Source organism: Martes martes (genome assembly GCF_963455335.1).
Source record: "Martes martes genome assembly, chromosome: 9".
Lineage (NCBI taxonomy): Eukaryota > Metazoa > Chordata > Mammalia > Carnivora > Mustelidae > Martes > Martes martes.
Window position 1 is genome coordinate 50,365,881 of NC_137896.1, and position 23,617 is coordinate 50,389,497.

General features: G+C 45.2%; 1 protein-coding gene across 1 annotated transcript in view; it reads left to right on the top strand.

The window, feature by feature from the left end:
* The first annotated feature begins 1,937 nt into the window (after window positions 1-1,937).
* PYGB (glycogen phosphorylase B) overlaps window positions 1,938-23,617 on the top strand; it is a 57,637-nt gene continuing 35,957 nt past the window's right edge. Inside the window, exons 1-2 of the mRNA XM_080813922.1 lie at window positions 1,938-2,303; window positions 16,777-16,878. Coding sequence (XP_080670048.1) covers window positions 2,061-2,303; window positions 16,777-16,878 — 345 coding nt within the window. The 5' untranslated portion in view covers window positions 1,938-2,060. The remainder of the gene's footprint in view (window positions 2,304-16,776; window positions 16,879-23,617) is intronic.

Genomic DNA, 23,617 nt, shown 5'->3' on the forward strand with positions numbered 1-23,617 from the left:
ACTCAAAGTGGTGGTTAGAACTTGAGTTTAAATATCATTCTAGACTAAAACAACAGAGAGGGTTTGGGGGTCCTAGCTAGGGAGGCAAGTTATGGGAAGGTGACCAGAAATATGGTAAATGAAAGTTGTTTAGTAATGTTTTATAGTCACACCTGTTAGGAGCAGAAAGATTTCTAGGAATGGAAGTGCCCTTTTAAATGTAAATTTCCTCTACAAAGGGAAAATTTGCACCCTATTTTTAGAGTTTTCCTGCTTTTGCTCTTTTCTCAGAAGCCTTTAGCTCAAAATAGTCTATAGGCTAAAGAGGCATTTTGGGGCTGGCATATTCTGGTACCCCTCAGCTGCCCTCTTTGCTCCACCTGCACTGGACTTGCTGTTCTGTGAACTGTCCAGGTGGGTGCCTACCTCAGGACCTCTGTAGTTCCTTCTCCCCCAGATTCTTTACTCATTAATATTTTTTTTGGTCTCAACTCAGATATCATCTCCTGGCTGCTTAATGTGCTTTTCTTCACAACACTTAAAACTATCTAAAAATTACTTATCTGAAAATGGCTGAGATGACCATGGGGTTCATTATCCATTCCAGTTATATTAGTGACCACCTGGAGAAATGCCAGCCTGCCTGCAATTTATTGCAGCCAGCCTGCAATAAATTCCACATTTATTGTCCCTCAAGAAGTATGCATATAGGAGAGTGTCCAGGTAAGAAGATTACTTTGGAAGTATCACACCAACAAAACTCCTGCATCTACTTTTATGACATCTTCTGCAGGCAAATTTGACCTCCATGTAAGTGGGGAATCTTTGCAGCCCGTCAGTGCGAAACCACCAAGTGCAAACCTGCAGTGGCACAAAATCGGGCTACTGATCCACCGCTGTGAAGTTAACTACAGGCAGTGGGACGTGGGCATCCAGGGAACAAAGGAAAAGAAAGGCAGGGGTCAGGGTGAAACTCCCATGAAGCAGAAGCTCAGAGCAGAGTAGAGCTGTATGCAAGGCGCCAGGTGCAGTTCCCTTGGGAAACCACCGCCAGCCCCCGTGTTAAGCAGATGTGGGAGTCTGTGTCCAGATACCCCTTACCTGGGGCTCCCACCTGGGTGGGATGGAGGAGCCTGCATCACATCACCCAGATCCTCGGCCAGAATGCGGTGTTTCCTTCTTCCTGAAGTAATCTGAAGGGCAAAGTGAGGGCCAGTGATTTAGGGAATCCGGTTTCTCAGTGAGTAAGCAGCGGTTGTTCCTCAGAGGGGTTGTTGTGACACTTCAGGGCGGCAGTGCCCCTGGGGAATGCTGTCTCCTGTTCCCCAGCCTTGAGTGTCAGCCCAGGCTGAGGGTCGCAGGCAGGCTGGCATTTATCAGTATGAGCAGTTTTACGTTAGTAGTTGCGTTTTCAGAGCCACTCCGCCTCCAGTTCGGGAGACTGAGCCCACCAGGCGTTGGTGGGTGCGTTTTTAACATGCACCGGTTTCCCTTCCCATTTCTCAGGCCTCGGCAGCACCCCAGCACCCAGGGCGCTCCCAGCTGGGGCAGCGCGGAACCCTGGCCGGGCGAGGGACGCCGGCCCCCAAATCCCGAAAGCCGCGAAAAACGAGAGTATTCCATCCCCACGTGGCCCTGGGGGCAGGCAGGGCGGGATCGACGCTCTTTCCGAGTCCTCCGGCTCCTCCAGTCTCCCCCGCTCCGGCCGGGCTTGGGCATCTTGGATCAGACCCGGCTCTTGGTTGGCGTGGATAAATCACTTCATCTTCCCCACCTGTGAAACAGCACGCCCCTGCCACCGTCCGAAGACTAAAGCCTGGATTCGGGACCCTGCGATGCCTCTCTGGAGGCCCCGCCCCTTGAGCCGCCCCGCGTCTCCTGAGGCCCCGACTCACCTAGCGTCCCGCCCCTATGCAGCCCCGCCCCTCCTCGCCTCTCAGCCCCGCCCCGGCACACCGCGCAGGCGCGGCCCATGCCAGCCGCCTCGCCGCAGTGCCCGGCGCCAGAGCCGCCGCAGCATCCTCGGTGTCCGCGAGTTCTCTCCGCTCTGCATCTTGTCTGCCTCCTCCTCGGCCGGCGCGATGGCGAAGCCGCTGACGGACAGCGAGAAGCGGAAGCAGATCAGTGTGCGAGGCATCGCGGGGCTGGGCGACGTGGCCGAGGTGCGGAAGAGCTTCAATCGGCACCTGCACTTCACGCTGGTCAAGGACCGCAACGTGGCCACGCCGCGCGACTACTACTTCGCGTTGGCGCACACCGTGCGGGACCACCTGGTGGGCCGCTGGATCCGCACGCAGCAGCACTACTACGAGCGCGACCCCAAGGTGAGGCCAGGGTCGCCTGTCCGGGGTCACTCCGCTCGTCCTGCCGCGGCCGCTGCCCCACCCCGGGAAAGGGCAGCCCTTTTGCCGGCTCTCGCATGCCGGGGGCCCCTGTGATGAGAGAGCAGAGTGACGCGCCTCTCCCTGAAAGACTCACGTAGGGCCTGTGCTTGCGGGGTGTCTTTAAGTTGACTACGGCCACCCCCTCTCCGTCTCCACAGGCCGTCGGTGATCCACGCACCGGGCTCTCTGCGGGGAGAATATTCTCGACGGGGGCACGTCTCTCCCACCGCTTTTCCCCGGTCAGCCAGCTTTGCACAGGCCTGGTCCGGGACTTCCCGCACCGTCACCCCGGGCGCAGAGCGGATTCAGGGGGTCAAGAGGTCGTCTAAGTAGGCAGATTAGGGTGTTGTCTACCCTGGGGTCCCCGGGGGGCCTGGCCTCCACATCCTCTGCTTGGCCCCGAGCCCACAGACCCTTAGCACGAAAAGCTCGGTCTTGAAGGGGTCCGCTGCTCCCCGCGACTGCTGAGCCCGGGAGTCCTGGCGGAATTTTCCAGTCTGTTTCTAGCCCGGAGCTTCCGCGACGGCTGCCCAGTCCGTGCTTCCTCCTCCACTGTCCCCGCCCCCCACCTTTTGTTTTTCTGCAGCAGAGTGTGAGAGAAGAGGGTACTGGAGCCAGGCCTGGGCAATTTTGTGTCGAAGGTGGGTGAGCTCAGTCATTTGCGGGGAATTGTGGGGCTTTTTTTGGCTAGGCGGTAACCAGAAGAAAATCGTTGAGGACGCCCGCTAGAGCAGCAGGGGTTAAGGAGCTCAGAGAAGGAGCCCTCCAAGAAAGCTCTGTCGTTAGGGGTTTCTGCACCTTCCTTGAAGAACGTTGTTGGGTTAAAGTTCACGGAGATTAAGTAATTAATCGCGGAGATTAATTAATTGTTACTTCTTGTATTTTGCAGAAATTTATGCTTATGGTAGAAAAAGATGAAATATGCCAAAGAAAAGTCACTGATGTGACTCCATTACTCTTAACCATATTAAAATAAACGTGTATGGATTTTCAGATCCTTTTCTATTAAGTATACATACACATTTTTAAAAGTATATTGCATATACAGTTTTGTGGTTTTTCTGTTGACATTTGTAGCTTTTTCAATAGCTTTCCAAGTTAGTAAATATGCTTCTCAAATACCATTGGTAGTTCGATGGGCCTATCATAGTCTTGGTCACCGGTCTGCTGCCAGTTTGGGGTTTTTCTTGCTCTTGACTGTAGAGAATATTGTCCTTTCTATGATTCTGAGGTAGAGCGACTGATGAGGAAAGGACACACTTGCAGGCCTGAAGCCAGTTTGCAAATACCCGATTTGCAGTATACACATGGGCAGTGCGTAGCTTTGTTGATAGTATTTTAGAGTATTTTCATGAGGCATTAAGAAATGTTTAATAAGTAGTAAGACTGAGATTGACTGCTTTTCCAAACTTACTCCGGGGCACTCTTTTTTTCTAAAATAGAGATGGTAAGAAGGACAGATTTGTTAGAATACCAAATGGGCTGCTTCACATTTAGCATGCAAGATAGCATAGAAAGAAGTGGCACCAAATGGGCAAAGTGGGTTTTTACAACAGGGGCTTAGGATGGCTTTGCCAGGGACACTAGCCAAGAGGCAGTGGCTGCCCCAGAACTCCCTGAGGATGTCAGAGCTCTGGTTTGCAACATCATTTTAGCTGTCAGTATAGCACTTGACAGGGGTACAGCTTTGCTTGCACATTCAAGGACATTTCCCTGGACCTGGGCCAGGACACACCCCAAAACCTTGCATTCCCGCTAGAGTGTTTATGTATAATTAGATCCTGAAAAGGACAGTGAGACTCAGGGATTACGGAAATGACCTTTAATGAACAGAATTAATTCCTCTAACAAAACGGCTTTCCCAGTCCTCAGTGAAAGGTCTGAGTTTTGATTGCCGTGGTGTATACAGATGGAAAGTTTTGTCTTTTAAAGAAACCACACAGCCTGTAAGTGGAAGGTTGTTTGCCTGTTCTGGATAGCAAGGCCATTTAAAACGGAAAATTTGAAGTTAAGTGCTTCAGTCTGGCTAATTCACGTTGAAAAACAAGCTCCTCCTCTCCTTTTTCTGCAGAAGTTACATGTTTGCTTCTAATGGACCAGATATAAGCTCCACAAAGGTCAGAGCCCGATGGGAGGTAGGCTTTCAGTAAAAATCCTACAGAGCTGCACCCAGCCTGGGAATGACCTCGGGGTCTTGTACCACTGCACTTCTGACTGGGGTAGCCAAATGATCTATCTTTAGTAATTTAAGTGCTTATACTTAATTTTTTGTCTTCCAGACAATTATGCAAGTTCTTATGATTATTGGAGGAAAAATTGGAAAACAGATAAGCCGAAAGGAAAACATTATTTTTAATCTCTCTGAACACATAGTAATAACATGGTAAATGCTATAAACATTTTGTATCCTACATCTTTTTTTCTACACTGGTAGCAACACCTTTTTATTATACAAAATAGTATAATGCTGTACCTATTGTTTCGGAACCCTTTTAGCCTTCTATTTTTGGCAATAGCAGAAACAAATGGAACTTGTGCTCAGAGAAAGATTTTTCAGGCAACTGGCCTGGTGAACCAGGTCAAAAAATCTGGCTAAAATTGAGAGGTGGGCACTTGATGGGAGGCAATACTTCGTTCTGAAGTTGATTCAAAGATTCTCCGAAGTAATGGCAAGGTCAGGAGTCTGGAATGAAACTCCAGAGCTGGAACTCCACTCTGAATTCAGGAATAGAAGAGAGCTGGATTGGGAGGGATGGCTTACATGATCCTAAGCTCCTTTTAGTCCTGGCTTTACCATTCCATCTGTGAGACCTTGGACTTGACTGGATTTCTTAATCTTGCTTGGCCTCAGATTTTTCATCTTTAAAATGGGGGAAGGGTGAAATGAGGTAATCCACTTCTCAGGTCCCTGCCATGCTAAAAAGTTGTGGGGCTTGTGTTTGCTTATAAAATGTTTCCATTTTATATTGACATTCTATCTCTATCCAAAAAGAATCAGAGAATGCTTAAGCAAGGCATGACATAGAAGGTTCAAAGTAATAGAGGACCTCAAAGAGAAGGTTGGGGCCACAGAGTAACAGTAGGGAAACAGGTTGCATTCAAAGTGCAGACATAAGTTCTGGCAACCAAAGCAAATGGCAGTTCATGTCCACTTATAGGAGTAATGGGATCTCTGTGATAATTGCTAGAGTGAGCAGGTGTGAGATATCTTCTGTGGGATTTTAAAGTAGGTAGTGTAGAATGCGGACAGCTGGCCTACTGTATCCCTGCAGTGGGTGGAAGAGCATGTTTACTAACGGCTCTTTCCCATAATTATGCTCACAGCATAGCTGTGATAGTAGATTAAGGAAAGACAGCTCCACCATGGGCCCAGACTGCAGTCTTAAATATTTCTAATAGGATAACCATAATGAATATGATTAATCTTATGGTTTGGCTGGACACAGGAGTTAAAGGAATATGATCTAGAGCAGTGTTTCTGCAGTCTTGGCTGCCCACAGCCTCCACTTACAAGATTTCCTTTTATTGATGGGACCAGCCACTGGGGTCTTTTTAACACACTCAGTTTTGATATGTTTCCACTTGTCTTGTGAAGTTGACCTTGTATCCCATGGGCAAGCTTCCCTGACACCAGATAGCTCAGTTATTTTCTCTTAAGCTAGAAGCTTGAGGATAGACAGATGTTTTGTGTTGCTGATTAACCTGACAGCTCGCCAAGTAGAAGACAGGGTTAAGCCGTCATTTTATGAGATTAAGAAGCCTCTCAGAGTATGTGCTATGATTTTTCGAAGAAGACGGTTTGGCTCTGCTCTTAAGAGCTGTGATGGCTTATTTACTATGTCACCTTTTCTGGGCCCCAGTGTCCAGAAATTTGATCCAATACTATTCTGGATGTTTCTGTGAAGTTTTTTTTTTAGATGAGATTAATATTAAAATCGGTGGATGCTTGAGTCATGCAGATTACCCTCTGTTGTGTAGGGTGGGCCTCATCTGATCAGTTGAAGACCTTAATAGAACAAAGACTGATAGCACCACCCTTGACCCCACCCCCCAGGCTCACCCCTCCCTAGCAGGAGGAGATTCTGCCTGCAGATTGAGGTTGGACTGCAAACACCATCCTCCCTCCCTCATCTGATTTTAGCCTCAGACCTCCACAACAGTGTGAGCCAATTCCTTAAAATAACTCTATATATATATTTTTCCTGTTGATTCTGTGTCTCTGGAGAGCTCTAATACCCAGATGCAATGGATGGCTGCAAGAACCCTTTGTATTTTTATGAAATACCATAACTGACCTTGCTTCTGAATTCCAGCCCTTTTTAAATGACTTTTTAAATAATTCTGTTTTATATGACATCAGACTTAAAAGTTGCAGAAATAATAAATAAATTCCCTTTTTCATGCAAATTCACAAACATTTTTAACACATTTCTTGTGTCCTTTTCTTTACATATTAATACATTTTTTTCTCTGAGCCATTTGAAAGTAAGTTCCAGACTTGCTGCTCCTTTACCCTTAAAAATGTAAGTGTGGGGGCCCCTGGGTGGCTCAGTGGGTTAAAGCCTCTGCCTTCGGCTCAGGTCATAATCCCAGGGTCCTGGGATCGAGCCCCGCATCGGGCTCTCTGCTCAGCGGGGAGCCTGCTCCCCCCACCCCGCCTGCCTCTCTGCCTACTTGTGATCTCTGTCTATAAATAAATAAATAAAAATCTTTTTAAAAAAATGTAAGTGTCTGCTTACAAAATCAGGGAGACTCTGTTAGACAAACCCCATGAAAGAGTAAACCCAGGTCATTCATAGGGACATGGTGCTGCCACTTAAAGATCTCCTATGGCTTTGCCAGTTGCCCAGCTAATAAATACAAATAAGACAATTGGGAGAACTTTGTCTTTTCAGATAGTACCTAATTTTTCATCAAACAAATCAAAGCTTTAAGCTATTTAGAAATCTGCGCATTCTGAGATACGAAGCAGATCAGCAACAGATAATTAGTGGCTTTTTTCCCCTACCTTCTATGGGATGGGGTTCTTAGGACACAGTAAAGGGAAGAGAAATAAACACAAATTTAGCAAGATAGTCAGACTACAGAAAAGTTTTATCAGCTATGTCTTGGATGGGATCTTCTGGTGTAGGAATTACATGTGATTTCAGCTCTAGTTGAGTGTCTTCTCAGCCTGGAAACAGCACTTAAGATGAAAGGTTAAAATGCTGACTAGAAAAAAAATTTTTTTTAAAAAATGCTGACTAGGACCACACGGGTTATAAACCTACTTCGACATAGTCCAGATCACTTCACATAAATTGGTTAGGCTCTGGCTTCTCTGGCTGTGGGAGGGAGACTTGCATGATTGGCACTGGAATGGGAGTGAGTAGATATTTTGTAGAGCTTAACAGCATGGAAGGCAGAAGGCAGGGGATTGTAAAAATGTCACGGTAGGAAATCTGTTCACTGCAGAGCTGAGTGATCTTTGTGATCCCTGCAAGTTCTCAAATTCTATTATTATATTTTACATTTTCCAAATTGAGCAAACAGCCCCATGTTCTGGTTCTAGATACCACTACCTAAAGTGGAAAAAGAAATTCTTGATCCACACTGGAACAAAAATCTTCCAGTTACTCATAGGAAGCCAAGTTTCCCTGGCACTTAATCCTAAAAGAAAGTGCTTGAGTGTGACTTCATAGATTGGGAGTTTAAGAGCTGAGATAATGTTGGCACCCAGGTGGCTCAGTCGGTCAAGCATCTGCCTTCAGCTCAGGTCCTGGGACACAATCCCACATTGGGTGCCCTGCTCAGTGGGGAGTCTGCTTCTCCCTCTGCCCCTCCATGTGCACATGCTTTCTCTCTCAAATAAATAAAATCTTTAAGAAAGAGAGAGATGAGCTAATGTTCAACATCCTTATGGCAGACAGAGTAGTGGTTTCATAAAGGTGTTGTCAGTGTGACTCTCCAGAAAGCCTCTCAGATGCAGCAGAATATGTGCCGTGACACAGCCAGTGAAGATGAGGATGAGCCTCAGCTGTCGGCAGCAGGGAGAGGCTGGGGCAGTGTGGCCCTGGAGCCACTGGAGAGGCTGGGGAGCCCAACAGAGTTGGCCTCTTGTTGGGCTGGTGGTCTCTATCCTGGCCAGCTCCCTGACAGAGCTAGCTGCCTGCTGTGGGGGCCACTGTGCCTGATTAGCCACCCAGAGGAGGCAGCTGGCGTGTGAAGACAGCACAGACTGAATCTGGTCGAGAAGGGGAGTGCTGCTGCCTTTTCCGGGGCACAGGATGACACGTCTCTGGCCAGAATCTGCTTCTTCTCGGTGAAAACAGTTGCCCAGTCTGTGTTTCGTTGCCCTGAATGTTGGAGAAGTTCTCTGTTCCTTTTCCTGCAGAGCGTCAGAGCCTTCTGCTAAACAAAGACTTTCTTTTCCCTTGGAGAGGGAAAAGAAATTGGTGGTCTGTAGAAGTCCAGTTCTGTTAATGAATCTCCATCGTGTAAAGAGAAAATGAGGCTCTGTGTCTTGTCATTCAGCTCCAGCTCCACGATTCAAATTCCTTAACTCCTAAAATGTCTTCGGGAAATTACTGTGTTGTGTAGTGTTTGTGTTGCTCATCTTTTTATCTCTTTGTTAGGGAGCTTCATTTGTTTTTCTGCAGTGCTGCCTGTTGGTTTAGGCTTCGCCTGTAATAAATGAACACAATTTGGGGGAAAAAAAAAAAGCTGCCTCTAAGCCACTTTTTTTAAAAATAATTTTTTAAAAGATTTTACTTATTTATTTGGCAGAGATTACAAGTAGGCAGAGAGGCAGGCAGAGAGAGAGGGGGAAGCAGGCTTCCTGCTGAGCAGATATCCCAATGTGGGGCTCCGTCTCTGGACCCTGAGACCATGACCTGAGCCGAAGGCAGAGGCTTAACCCACTGAGCCACCCAGGCGCCCCTCTAAGCTACTTGATATGTGTTACAGTTGTATTGCAAGAAGGGACCATACAGGAAAGGTCAACAGCCCAGCCCAGCCCAGCCCAGCCCACCTTAGGCGGCAGGCCCCCCTCCCCAGCTGCTATAGAGGGGCTAAAGGGGTCCCTGTCTCTCTCAGGCCAAAGCAGGGGAGCGTCTGGTTTTTCAGCTGGCTCTCCTTGAGCTGGGTGGCCCTGTCCACAGTTGCACAGACAGTGGCTGGGGAAGCCAGGAGAGTGGGAGGGGTGGAAAGAGGCTGGGCCAGGCCTGGGATGAACCTGGGCCTGCAGCAGCAGCAGCAGAGTTTGGTCATGCTGAGGAGCTGAGCCTTGGAAGGTGAGCTGACTACACTTTTTCTTACACCAAGCCTGTGCCCTCAGGTGGTTTTGTCCAAAATTGCCACCCTGCTAATTAGGTTCTGTTACTCTCCCTGAAAATCTGGCCTGGCAAGGGGACCATTATAGCCTGAGTTCAAAGCTTGGTTGTACCCCAAGGTAGACATGTGTTTCTCAGGGAGGTGAAGGGATCCTGGCCACACAGCTGGCCAGGCTAGGTGATGAGATTGGGCCCGAGTGTGTGCGATTCCAAAGTGTGCGCATCTCCTCGGGCCACACCGCTGGCAAGCCTTCTTCAGTTTGCCTTTACTCTGAACCATTTTAAGGAAATGGGGAAAACAATTTCAACACATTTGAGGAAACTCTAAAAGTTCCTAGAACAAATTACACAGCAACAACAGAAAACATGCCACCGGCCAGAGTGCAGAGCTCCAGCTGGACAGATCAGCCATGCCTGACCTAGAGCCCACTGTCTCCAGTCTTCTCTGAGTGACCAGGGGAGCCCCAAGGTCACTGCTTCTGCTCCCCTCTTATTCACAGGGGAGGCTCCCTGGAACTGTCTGAAGAATTAAATAAACCACTGAGCCCTTGACATCTGTGCTCAACTTGGGAGAAAAAAGAAAGACTGGAAGATTTTAAGACTAGACCCAACATTTCATCCCTTACAAAAAGATAGTCAAGCTGTTTTCCTAGTGCTAGTTAAAAGTTAGAAACTTTAGGGGCGCCTGGGTGGCTCAGTGGGTTAAAGCCTCTGCCTTCGGCTCAGGTCATGATCTCAGGGTCCTGGGATCGAGCCCCGCATCAGGCTCTCTGCTCAGCAGGGAGCTTGCTTCCCCCTCCCTCTCTGACTGCCTCTCTGCCTACTTGTGATCTCTGTCTGTCAAATAAATAAATAAAATCTTAAAAAAAAAAGTTAGAGACTTTAGCAGAGATGGAACTACAACTCAAAAGTACATATTTCTATGGGGCACCTGGGTGGCTCAGCTGGTTAAGCGTCCAGCACTTGATTTTGGCTCAGGCCATGATCTCAGGGTCATGAGATCCAGCCCCCTATGGGACTCTGCACTGGGTGGGGAGCCTGCTTGAGATTCTCTCTCTCCCTCATCCTCTGCCCCTCCCCCATTGTGTATTGTGTGAGCGCATGGTCTCCCTATAAATAAATAAATAAAATAAAAACACACATTCTAGTTAAAGGCAACATAAAAGCATCTTGATTTCACATTCCTGAGCTGCCAACTTGTTATAAAGCCTCTTGGGGAGAATCTCAAAAGTAGTTACGTGGGGGAGAAGCAAGCCTTCGTGTGTACATAGGAAAAGGGCACAACTGTTCTTGAAACCTTCACTCACACTCTTCTCAGACAGCTGGGTTTTGTTGGGCTCCATGTGTTCTCACGGTGGCTGAGCCCCATCTGGAGGGAGGGGCTGCGCAATGCTATGGAAACCCTGTATGACAATAACTCAGTTCAAGTGCAGAGTAAATAGCGTCTGGGAAGAAGCAATGGACCATGAGCAGTGGTGACGGCAGCTGTCCTCAGCGTGGCTGTGGATTCACTCACTGTGCTGCCGAGTTTGTGATGAGAAAAGTCTCAGGAAAGTGAGAAAAGGCTGTCAGAGACGGAACTCGGCATGATTTTTTTGAACGTATGGATTCTCTGAATTTGTGGATTTAGCTGGGTATGGAAAGTTTTCTTCAATTATATCAAAAAAAGTTTTTGATATTTTGTTCAGGTGCTGTCTTTAGGGACACTAATCACACAGATGTTAGGTATTCTTTGTATTCCGTATGGATATTTTCCTCTCCAGTCTTTTTCATGCTTGTCCCCCATTTTGATCACTTTTCAAGCCAGGTTTTTGTTTCCAGCTTTGCCCCTGTTTTGCATTTAGTGGTACCTCCATTTCTGTGGTGGTTTTATCTCTTACTTATTTTTTCTTTCTGTGTGTGGTGCTGTCCTTTTGTTACCTTATCAGTGTTTCTTGATATCTGGGATTAGTCTGTATTAACAAATTATATTTGTCCCTTGATAAATGCTGGGTGTTGTTTGCCCTTCTTATTTCCTGTTCTGTTTTCCTGTTTTACTTAATTTTTTTTAGTTGTATTATTATTTTTTTCCCATGCAGCCCAAAGGGGCAAGTTTTCCTGTTTTAAATTTCAGATTGTAGATCCTGAGTTCCATCTCCCTGAGTGGAGGGAATTCTTCCTGAACTAGCTTTTTGCAACTAGATAATGGGGCAGAGGACTGGAGGGTGTGTGCAGCCTTGGAGCAAACAGCCCTTTCTTGGTCCCCGGATTTATGAGTGTGTACATGTGTTTGTGTGTGTCCATATGTGTGAGTGGACATATGCAAGTGAGTGAATTGCATACAGGTTTGAGTGTGCACATCTGTAAGTGCATGCACGTGTGCCCACATGTGACTGTGTACATGAGTGCATGCATCTGTGGGTGTGTGTGAGTGCACAGGTTTGGGAGCGTGAGTGCTTTATCCATTCCTCCGCTTCAGAAAAGCAGAAGCCAGCTGCGGACAATCACCCTTGTCCTCCCCTTGCAGCTCGATGGTAAAGAGGTATGAGGGCCAGTTTTCTAATTTAGTTCTCCCTGTTCTGACTTCCCATCAGTGTGTTTTAGGGAAAAATGGGCAGAAACGTTTTTATTCTATCATCTTTACATTGGAAGTATTCTACTTAATGTACATTTATTTTACTATAATCTGTCAAAATTTTATACATCATTTGTACTATTTTATGTATATATATATTTTAAAGATTTATTTATTAGAGCATGTGCGTGTTCATGGAGGGGGGCGCGAGGGAGAGAATTCTCAAGCAGACTCTTCATTGAATGTGGAGCCCAACACAGGGCTTGATCCCAGGACCCAGAGATCATGACCTGAGCTGAAATCAAGAGTTGGACATTTAACTGACTGAGCTACCCAGGTGCCCCTAATATTTCATACTTTTTGGTAAAAGCTTCGAGATAAAATTCAGATACCATGCAGTTCACCGATTTAAAGTAACAATTCAGTTTCAATGTAGTCATAGAGTTTCAGTATAGTCACAGAGTTGGGCCATCACCGCCAGTCAGTTTTAAGCCATTTTCATTACCCCAAAAAGAAACTCGACAGCTTTTAGCTATCACCCACCCCAAACTCCCTACCTGCTCCTAGTTAGGCAACTCCTAATCTGCTTTCTCTTTCTATAGGTTTATCTATATTTTATAAAGGGAATTATATAATATGTGGTCCTTTGTGACTGGCTTTTTTCATCTAGTGTAATATTTTCTAGGTTCTTTCTTGTTGTAGCATATATTAGTACTTGATTCCTTTCTCTCTCTCTCTTTTTCTCTCTCTTTTTTTTTTTTTTTTTTTTTTGGTAAGGATTTTATTTGTTTGACAGAGCAAGAGAGCTAGCACAGGCAAGGGAAGTGGCAGGCAGAGGGAGAGGGAGAAGCAGGCTTCCCACTGAGCAGGGAGCCCTACTCAGGGCTCCATCCCTGGACCCTGGGATCATGACCTGAGCTGAAGGCAGACGCTTAACCAACTGAGCCACCCAGGTGCCCTGTACTTGATTCCTTTTTATGGCTGAATAATATTCCATGATACAAATATACCACATTTTATTTACCCATTCACCAACTGATGGACATTTGAGTGGCTTCCATCCTCTATTACATACAAGTTTTTGTTTTTGTTTTTTTTAAAGATTTTATTTATTTGAGAGAGAGAGAGAGAGAGATCACAAGTAGGCAGAAAGGCAGGCAGAGAGAGAAGGGGAAGCAGGCTCCCCGCTGAGCAGAGCCCGATGTGGGGCTTGATCCCAGGACCCTGAGATCACGACCTGAGCCGAAGGCAGAGGCTTAACCCACTGAGCCACCCAGGTGCCCCCATATAAGTTTTTGAGTGGACATTGATTTTCATTTCTTTTAGGTACCAGCTTCAGCGTAGAGCTGTTGGACACATGGTACCTCCTTTTAACTTTTTGAGGACCTTCCAGACTATTTGCAAAGCAGCTGTACCATTTTAGAACTCACCTTCCATACCCCACATATGAGGACTCTGATTTTTTCACACTCTAGCTAGCATTTGTTATCATCTGATAACTTTTTGATTACAGCCGTCCTATAGAGGATGTGAATTGATGTCTCATTGTGGTTTTCATTTGCATTTCCCTGATGATTGCTGATGTTGGGCATCTTTTCATGTCCTCGTTGGCACTGGGTATTTTCTTTAAAGAAACATCTGTTCAGATCCTTTGCTCAAAAAACCATTGGGTTGTCTTTTTATTATTAAGATGTATATATTCTAGATATAAATCTCTTGTCAGTTATATGATTTGCAGATATTTTCTCCCATTCTGTTTCTTCCCATCCTTTTTACTTTCTTCATGTTATCAGAAGTTTTTAATTTTGATGAAGTCTAATTTTTCTGTTTTTTCTTACTTGTGCGTTCATTGTCATACAAAAGAAACCATTGCCTATTCCAAGGTGCTGAAGATTCACTTCTGTGTTTTCTTCTCCAAGTTGTATGATTGTGTAAATCTTTGATCTGCTTTGAATTAATGTTCATATATGGTGTGGGGTAGGGGTCTAACTTTGTTCTTTTGTATGTGGATATCCAGTTGCCCAGAACCATTTGTTAAAGAGATTATTCCTCTGACTGAATTATCAGGGCATGATTGTTGAAAATCAGTTGACCATAAATGTGAGGGTTGATTTCTGGCCTCTGTTCCATTGCCCTGTGTGTCCATGCTTATGCCAGTACCACACAGTCTTGTTGACTATAGTTTTGTAATAAGGTTTGAGATTAGGAAGTAAGTCCTCTAATTTTGTCCTTCCTTTTCAAGATTGTTTTGACTATTCCAGATCCCTTGCATTTCCATCGATCCACCTAATCCACCTCATGGATTTATCAATATGCAAGGAAGCCAGCTAGAATTTTGACAGGGATTATGTTGAATCTGTACATCCATTTCGGAAGTATTGCCATCTTACCAATGTTAAGCCTTCCAATCCATTGACATGGGATGTCTCCATTTTCCTAGTTCCCCTGCCTTGTGTATTTTGCAAATTGGGAGCCCCTTTCTACCTTGGCTCACCCTCTGAGGCTGCTTCTTGGTTCTGAGGAGAATTGTCTAAAAACTGCTGCATGAAAGTGTGAAGTATGAACGCAGCTGTAAAACCTCAGAGGCTGAAACTGAAACCGTGAGTTTTCTCAAAAGGCTTCTGGTCAGCTGCTGGCAGAATTCTAAATGGGGTATAAAGAAATACATTTTAAGAGTTTCACTGCATGGAATATGGGTCCCAAAGTGGCTCAGGCTGGTCGCCCTGTACAGGCAGGACATCCCAGTAAAACCCTGGCCCAACAAAGCCTGCTGACGACAGTCTGTGAAAAGTGAATTCTCTCACTGCATTCTGCAGCCAGGAGAGGAGCTGATTTTTTAAAAACTATCTTTTGAACATATTAACTTGCAGGAAAGATAAAACAGTACAGTCCATACTTCCCCATTGATTCATACCTGAATCCGAGATACATACACTCATCATTGTGCATGTGCACTCACAGGCACACCCCTTTCCAAAGCCTGGTTTTGCTTTGTAACTTTTTATTTAGGAGCAACATTAGATTTGCAGAGGGTCACAAAGAGCACTCTCTTTGTGTACTTTGAGTACTGTGAGTACTGTGTACTTTGTGTACTTTGAGTACTGTGTGGTGCTCTCTTTCTGCGTGACCATAGCACCATTATCAAAATGAGCTGGCACTGGCTCAGCACCTTCTTCAGATTTTTACCACTTTTCCCTCTAATATTATCTCTGTCCCTGATCACATCCAGGGTCCTCTCATAGAATGACCCCTAGTTGGGGGCCTGTCCAGGGCTGTCTCCTGATTAGTCTTGGTTGGGGGCTTGGAAGGAATACTGCAGGGTACCTTCTCATCACAGCATATCACCATGACCTGGTACTGAGGCTGTTATCCCTGTCACCTGAGGAAGGTGGCACAGCCAGTTCCCTTCCCTATGAATTACAGTTTCCCCTCCTACACTGTTGAGTAGCTGGGAGTCACCCCAATCCAGCCTACCCTCAGGGAAAGGGATTGGGCACAACCTACTGGAGGGACAGATATCAGAATTTTTGGACATTTATTGAAACCACCATTGTAATTAATAAATCTTTTGGGGTGATGTTGGAGGCTGACAGATACCCCATTAGTCTGTAAAGCTGTGTCCACTGGTTTAAGTCTTCATGGTGGCTCTTGTCTGTGACAGTTACACTGTGCTGTACTCGTGGTGATTTTCTGTCCCACTCGTTCCACCTGTGTGCATTCATTGGAATTCTTCTGTAAGCAGTATTTCTCCCTTCTTCCTCATTTATTTTCCCAGGCTTTCCTTTCGATGGCAGGAAGCAGCATGGAGTCCCGTGTAAGAGCAAGACTCTGAGGGCCAGAGTGTGGCTCATTCACTGCTGCCCCATGGCCCGCTGGATGGATGGTTGTGAGGATTAATTCGTACCTTGCGTGGGAAAGGCTCAGAACCCCACTTAGCTCCCAGTGAGGGGTTGGTCCTTCTCCTTGTTTACACAGACTGTTGCATATCCCAGTCCCCCAGAGTCAGGCAGCAGACACTATCCAGACGTGTGCCCAGTGGAAAGGGATGTGTCCATCCATCCATCCTGTTGTGTTGACTGGGTGTACTTATCGTGGGTGTCAGAAGCTGTTAATACTTGGAAGTATTCCCCTGTTACAGGGTTGTTTTCTCCTATGTTGGAGAGGTGAGGAGGTCCTTTACTCAAGGGCGTGTGGTGGGGAAGAGGCCAAGGTAAGTTCAGACCTGGCTTTGTCCATTCTCGGAGCCTTGTTCCCCAGCGCTGCCCTGCCCTCCCTCCTGCCATCTGGGGGAGGCCAGTTTACATCCAGCAGGGCAGTGAGCAGAGGCTCTGTAGTCAAAGGGTCCTGAGTGCTGCCCTTGGAAAGCTGAGGTTGGCCAAGGCTGTAAGCCCATCTGGGGACTGTGTGGGTAGCCCAAATGAAAGACCTAACTAGGTACTCTTATGAATTTGCTCATCACCCTAATCTTCATCATGTCTGCCCCAGAGGCAGATTTACCACAGGGCAGAAGTGAATGCAAAATCTGAGATGCTTTCTTTTGCCTCCTCAGCGCATCTATTACCTTTCCCTGGAATTCTACATGGGCCGCACACTGCAGAACACAATGGTGAACCTGGGCCTTCAGAATGCTTGTGATGAAGCCATTTATCAGGTACGGGACGGGACCCTGGGCCCAGCTGTTGGGTAGCCTCTCATGGCACACTAAGTTTTAATCCAGGCCTCGAAGAGGTGAGCACTGACGTTGACATTTTCTCCATCTGGGGCTAGGAGTGACTTGTGGCATAGTCTATCCTACATGGGGCAGAATGGGTCAGTGGGTGGCACTCCTCAAGGGGAAAACATAAGGATTGGAGGGGAAGCTAATGCATGAGCCTGTGAGCACAAGGTTGCATTGTCATGCTAAGGTTTCAAGGCTTCGAAAAGCCATTGCACTCCTCATTCCCACCCCAGAGGCAGATTTACCGCAGGGCAGAAGTGAGTGGTTCTGTCCCATTTTTTGTCACTTTACTGAACTAGTAACCCACCTCCGGTCCCCTCTCCCACCCCAGGCAACCTGTTGTGTTCATCTTGCCCTCTAGGTATAAAATTGCCCTTTCTCCCCAGTCAGAATAAAAACTGCTTTTGCTTAAGGGTTCTTCATTAACAATTGTACACTTGAATGCTGATTCCATCCACAGTTCATCTGTGGCTTTAGAGCAGAACTGAAATCCATCACGTCTGTTTTCTGTCTCCGTACGTACCCCGCTTCCCTGGACACCACCTTCCTCCTGCACTGGACACTCAATACATAATTCTTAGGGTACGAACGTGCAGCACTCCCTCCCTCCTGCATGAACGTAGCAGGGTCCTCAACAGAGCCTTCCCTCCCCTAGCACCCTTGCTTTTGTTCAGTTTTGGTGTGGGAGGCGCTCTGGAGGCACCACTGGTAGCAGCGTGGTAGGGACCTCACATGGGTCTCAGCAGCCTCACATTTGTGGGGCTCCCGTCCCCCCTTCCACAACTTAGTGGAGAGGAGTTGCTGGGGCAGGTAGTTTCAGTTGACAAAGTAAAAATTTGGAAAAAAAATGTAACTCCCCAAAATGGGAATCAATCCTCAAAATTATCTAAAAAGAGACTGAAAGGGAAGACAGTGGTGGAGTAGGAGGATCCTAGCCTCACCTTGTTCCATGAACACCTAAATATCCCAGAAATCAATCTGGAGACTGACAGAACAAGCTCTACAACTAAAGAGAGAAAAGAAGCTACATCAGAGAAGGTCAGAAGTATGGAGACATGAACAGTTTGGGAGAGAAACCGACCACAGCCACGGTGGTTGGGAGGGAGCCATGATTGCAGAGAATGGCAAGAGTCAGACTAGCACAGAGGGGAGCACACGGGGAAGACGAATCCCCACAGCAACTGATGTGGAAAGTGAGAGGGGCTGAATTTCATGACTTCTTGCAACCAGTGGGGCTTACTTAAAGCCTGGGTTGGTTGTTTTTTTTTTTTTTTAAATATTTTATTTATTTATTTGACAGACAGAGATCACAAGTAGGCAGAGAAACAGGCAGAGAGAGTGGAGGAAGCAAGCTCCCTGCTGAGCAGAGAGCCTGATGCGGGGCTCGATCCCAGGACCCTGGGATCATGACCTGAGCCGAAGGCAGAGGCCTCAACCCACTGAGCCACCCAGGCGCCCCAAGCCTGGGGTTTTAAAGATCAGTGGGCTCGGTGGGATAGTGGGCGTTGCACTGCTATTAGAGAAAAGGCAGGCAAACAGCCCACAGACACACAGCATGGAAACAGCTACCTGAAGAGCACCTGGGACACATAGTGGGGAGGTTATTTGCTTATCTCAGAGCATGTTACAGAGAGGCAGCATTCACAGAGACCCCTCTGAGAGCAAAGGAACTGGCAGGCACCATTTCTCTCCCATACCCCTCAGCATATGCACAGGGCCACCTGGGGGAACTGGCATAGTGCCAAAACTCACTAGGTCACTTGCTTATACCGGGTCTCACCCCCCACCCCCTGGTGGAATTGCTCCTCCCAGTCAGGCTTGTCTCAGTCCCAGAGTGGTGATCCCTTCCACCAGAAGACTGGACCAAATCCCTGCTCACACTGTGTCTCCTGTTGTGGGAGTTTTGGGGGGGCTTCGGTTTCAGCAGTGGTGGAGACAGGTATCATTTCACAAGCAGACCAGAGCACACCTAAGTCAAAACTTGCACATTTGGGCCAGGGACTAAACACTGCCCACAACAAAGAGAGTGACTGCAGATTACTGGCTTGAAGGACAAAGTGGCCAGGATACAACAGAAGAGTGCACAGAGCACACATTGGAGACACTCCCTGAAATGCCAGGTCCTAGGGAACATGGGACACTGCACTACAGAACACTATAGAACCTTATCTTCCTTAGCCATTACCTCAAGAATAGGAGATATAGCTGACTTTCCTAACATACAGAAACAGGCTTAGAAACTTAGACAAAATGAGAGGACAGGAATTTATTCTAAATGACAGAACAAGATAAGGCCGCAGTCAGATGTCTAAGCAAGACCCATAAAAATAACATGCCTGATAGAGAATTTTACTTGTTGGTTGGTTTATTTATTTATTTATTCCTGATAGAGAATGTAAAGTAATGATCATAAAGATACTTGCTGGACTTGAGAAAAGAGTAGAAGCCCTCAGACATTTAACACAGAGATAAATAATATAATAGGCATAACAGGTTCAATACACAAAATGAGAAGCATGCTTGATGGAATGAACAGCAGGCTGGAAGAAGCAGAGGAATGAATTAATGACTTAAAACACAGAATACTGGAAAGTAATCAAGTTTAAGAAAAGAGAGAGAAAAGGATTATGCAAAACAAGAATAGATTTAGGGTAATGACTCCATCAGACATCCCAGAAGAGAGGGAAAAGGGGGCAGAAAATTTAATTGAGGAAATAATAGCTGAAAACTTCCTAATCCGGGGAAAGAAACAGATAGCCAGATCTAAAAGGCACAGAGAATTCCCCCGACAGAATCAACGAAAGTAGATCCCCACCAAGACATATAGTATTTAAAATGGTAAAATGTAGTGATAAAGAAAAAAATTTAAAGCAGCAAGACAAAAGAAGACAGTTACACAGAAGGAAAACCCCCTAAGGCCTTCAGCAGACTTTCAGTAGAAACTTTTCAGACAAGAAGGGAATGGCATGATATATTCAAAGGGCTAAATGAAAAAAATCTTCAGCCAAGAGTACTCTATGCAGCAGGGCTGTCACTCAGAATAGAAGAGATTAAGAGTTTCCCAGACAAACAAAAAAATACAGGAGTTCATGACCACTAAACCAGCCCTGCAAGAAATATTAAGGGGGCATTTGTGTGGAAGGGAAAGACCAAAAATGACACCATGAAAGTAGGAAACACAAGCAGTAAAATGAAAATTTCAGTAAAAAAATCAGTCAAGGAACTGACAAAAGGATGTGAAATATAACACCATATACCTAAAACATAGGGAGGAGAGGAGTAAAGAATGGTCCAAACAATCATCAACTTAATATAGACATATATGCAGAAAATGTTATATAAAAACCTGATAGGGGGAGCCTGGGTGGCTCAGTCAGTTAAGCATCTGCCTCTGGCTCAGGTCCCGATCCTGGGATCAAGTCCTGCATTGGGCTCCCTGCTCAGCAAGGAGTCTGCTTCTCCCTCTCCAGCTCCCCCTGCTTATGAACGCTCTCTCTTTGTCAAATAAATAAATAAAATCTTAAAAAAAAAAAACAAAAAACCTAATAGTAACCACAAATCAAAAACCACTAACAAATATGCAAAGAATAGAGAGAAATCCAAATATATCACTAAGAAAAACAGCAAACCATGAAAGAAAGAAAAGAAAGAAAAACTTCAGAAACAACCACAAAATAAGTAATAAAGTAGCAATAAATACATATCTATCAATAATCTCTTTGAATGTAAATGGACTAAATGTTCCAATCAGAAGACATAGGGCAAGGGTACCTGGCTGGCTCAGTCAGAAGAACGTGCACCTCTTCACCTCGGGGTTCTGAGTTCAAGCCCCATGTGGGGTGTAGATGTTACTTAAACTTCTAAAAAAAGACATGGGGTATCAGAATGAATAAAAGAAGCAAGACCCATCTATATGCTGTCTACAAGAGACTCATTTTAAACCTAAAGACACCTGCAGATTGAAAGCAAGGGGATGGAGAAATCTTTATTAAGCAAATGGATATCAGAAGAAAGCTGAAGATGCAATACTTCTATCAGACAAAATAGATTTCAAAACAAAGACTGTAACAAGAGACAGAGAAAGACACTATACAATAATAAAGGAGACAATCCAACAAGAGGAAAAAACCATTGTAAGTATTTATGTACCCAACACAGGAGCACTCAAATACATAAACAGTTATAATAATAATAATACAATAATAGTAGGGACCATAACACCCCTCTTACTGATGGATAGATCATCCAAACAAAAATTCAATGAGGAAACCATGGCTTTTTTTAAAAAAAGATTTTATTTATTTATAGGTGAGAGAGAGCAGAGCAAGAAATAGAGCATGAGGGGGGAGGAGGGGCAGAGGGAGAGGGAGAAGTAGGCTCCCTGCTGAGCAGGGAGCCCAATGTGGGGCTCAATCCCAGGTCCCTGAGATCACAACCTAAGCTGAAGGCAGACGCTTAACTTACTGAGCCACCCAGGCACTCAAAACTGTGGCTTTGAATGACAAACAGATGTATAGAATATTCCATCCTAAAAACAGCAGAATACATGTTCTTTTCAGGTGCACATGGAACACTTTCCAGAATAGATCACATATTAATTGGGCCACAAAGCAAGTCTCAACAAATTCAGAGGCATTGAAGTCACACCATGCATCTTTTCTGACCACAACACTCTCTCAAGAAGCAAGAAAAATCTTAAACAACCTAACCTTGCACATAAAGCAGCGAGAAAAAGAACAAATAAAACCCCCAAGCAGCAGAAGGAAGGAAATAATAAAGATGAGAGCAGAAATAAATGGTACAGAAACCATAAAATTTTTAAAAGTAGAGCAGATAAATGAAACTAGCTCATTCTTTAAAAACTTCAACAAAATTGATAAACCTCTAGCCAGACTCATCAAGAAACAAAGAGAAAGGACTCAAATAAAATTACAAATGAAAGAGGGGAAATAACAACTGACACCACAGAAATACAAATAACTATAAGAAAATATTGTGAAAAACTGTATGCCAACAAATTGGGCAGCCCAGAGGAAATGGATAAATTCCTGGAAACATATAACCCACCAAAAGTGAAGCAGGAAGAAATAGAAAACTTGATTTCTTTAGAAATCAAATCAGTAATCAGGAGTGCCAGGGTGGCTCAGTTGTTAAGCATCTGCCTTTGCCTCATGTCATGATCCCAGGATCCTGGGATTGAGATCCGCTTTGGGCTCCCTGCTTCGTGGGAAGTCTGATTCTCCCTCTCCCTCCCCCCACTTGTATTACCTCTCTTGCTGTGTCTCTCTCTGTCCAAAAATAATTAATGAATGAATGAAAAACCTTTAAAAAAAAGGAAATCAAATCAGTAATCAAAAAACTTCCAACAAGCCTAAGTCCAGGACCAGAGAGCTTCACAAGTGAATTCTACCCAACATTTAAAGAAGGTGTAATACTCATTCTTCTCAAACTATTCCAAAAAAAGAAAAGGAAGGAAAACTTAAAAATTCATTCTATGAGGCCAACATTACCCTGATTCCAAAACCAGATATGTACATTTTTTTCTTAAAAGTGATACTTCACTCACTTTAAGCTTTTTTATTAATCTTATATTTGAAAGGTTTTCCTGATGATCAAATCTTTAGTGTCTCTAGGTACACAACTGCTGGGCCCTTATAGTTGTAAGATGGGGTGCCAGATTTTTTGAGTGGGAACCAAATGATGATGCGGGGCTTAGGTGGGCCCCCTCCCCCAGGCTCCTGAATTTATAATGTAGTGTGAAAAGTGAAACATGCCACTACTCTATTGTACAGAGCTGGAAAGTAGTTCTGGAGAGCAGGTTACGCTAAAAACTGGAACTTGAATAGAAGTACCTCCCTCCTGACTGAACCATCAAGGGTGCATTTAAATATTTTCTTTAATCATAGAAAATTTTAATTATGTACAGAAATGGAGTGACTGCTATGATGAACTCCTTCCATATACCCATCACTGGCCTCCACCTATCTTCAAGCCTCACTCATGACCTCTCGTTTCCCCTCACACCCCTACCACTCCCGTATTATTTAAGCTAATATCAAACAGTATAATTTCACTTGTTGCTATTTCAACAAGTATCTCAAAAGATAGGGTCATACCATTATGACCCCTAAGATACTGACAATAATTTTCAGGCAGTTAAAAAAAACTTGTTGATTGCCTTCTAATTTTTTAATAATGTATTCAGAAAATTATTTGCATTTGGTTGATATGTCTCTTAGGTCTCTCTTAATCTATAAACTTCTCTACTTTTTTAGTGTTCTGCCTTGCAGTTTATTTGCTGAATCTGGGTTTGTCCTGTAGAGTGTCGTACAGTCTCTATTTGAGTGATGGTGTCCCTCGCTGGTATTTTTTTTTTTTTAATTTATTGATTTGAGAGAGAAAGAGTGAGAGAGAGAGAGAGAGAGAGAGATCACAAGCAGGGGGAAGGAATAGAGAGAGAAGCAGACTTCCCACTGAGCAGGGATCCTGACGTGGGACTCGATCCCAGGACCCTGCTATCATGACCTGAGCCGAAAGCAGACCACTTAACCGACTGAGACACCAGACGCCCACAGCTGGTGTTTAACCTCCCACCTTGTCCCAAGGATTTTGCTCTCACTAATTCTACTCAACATCATACTGATGATTTTAGCTGGGGTATTTAGGCTAGAAA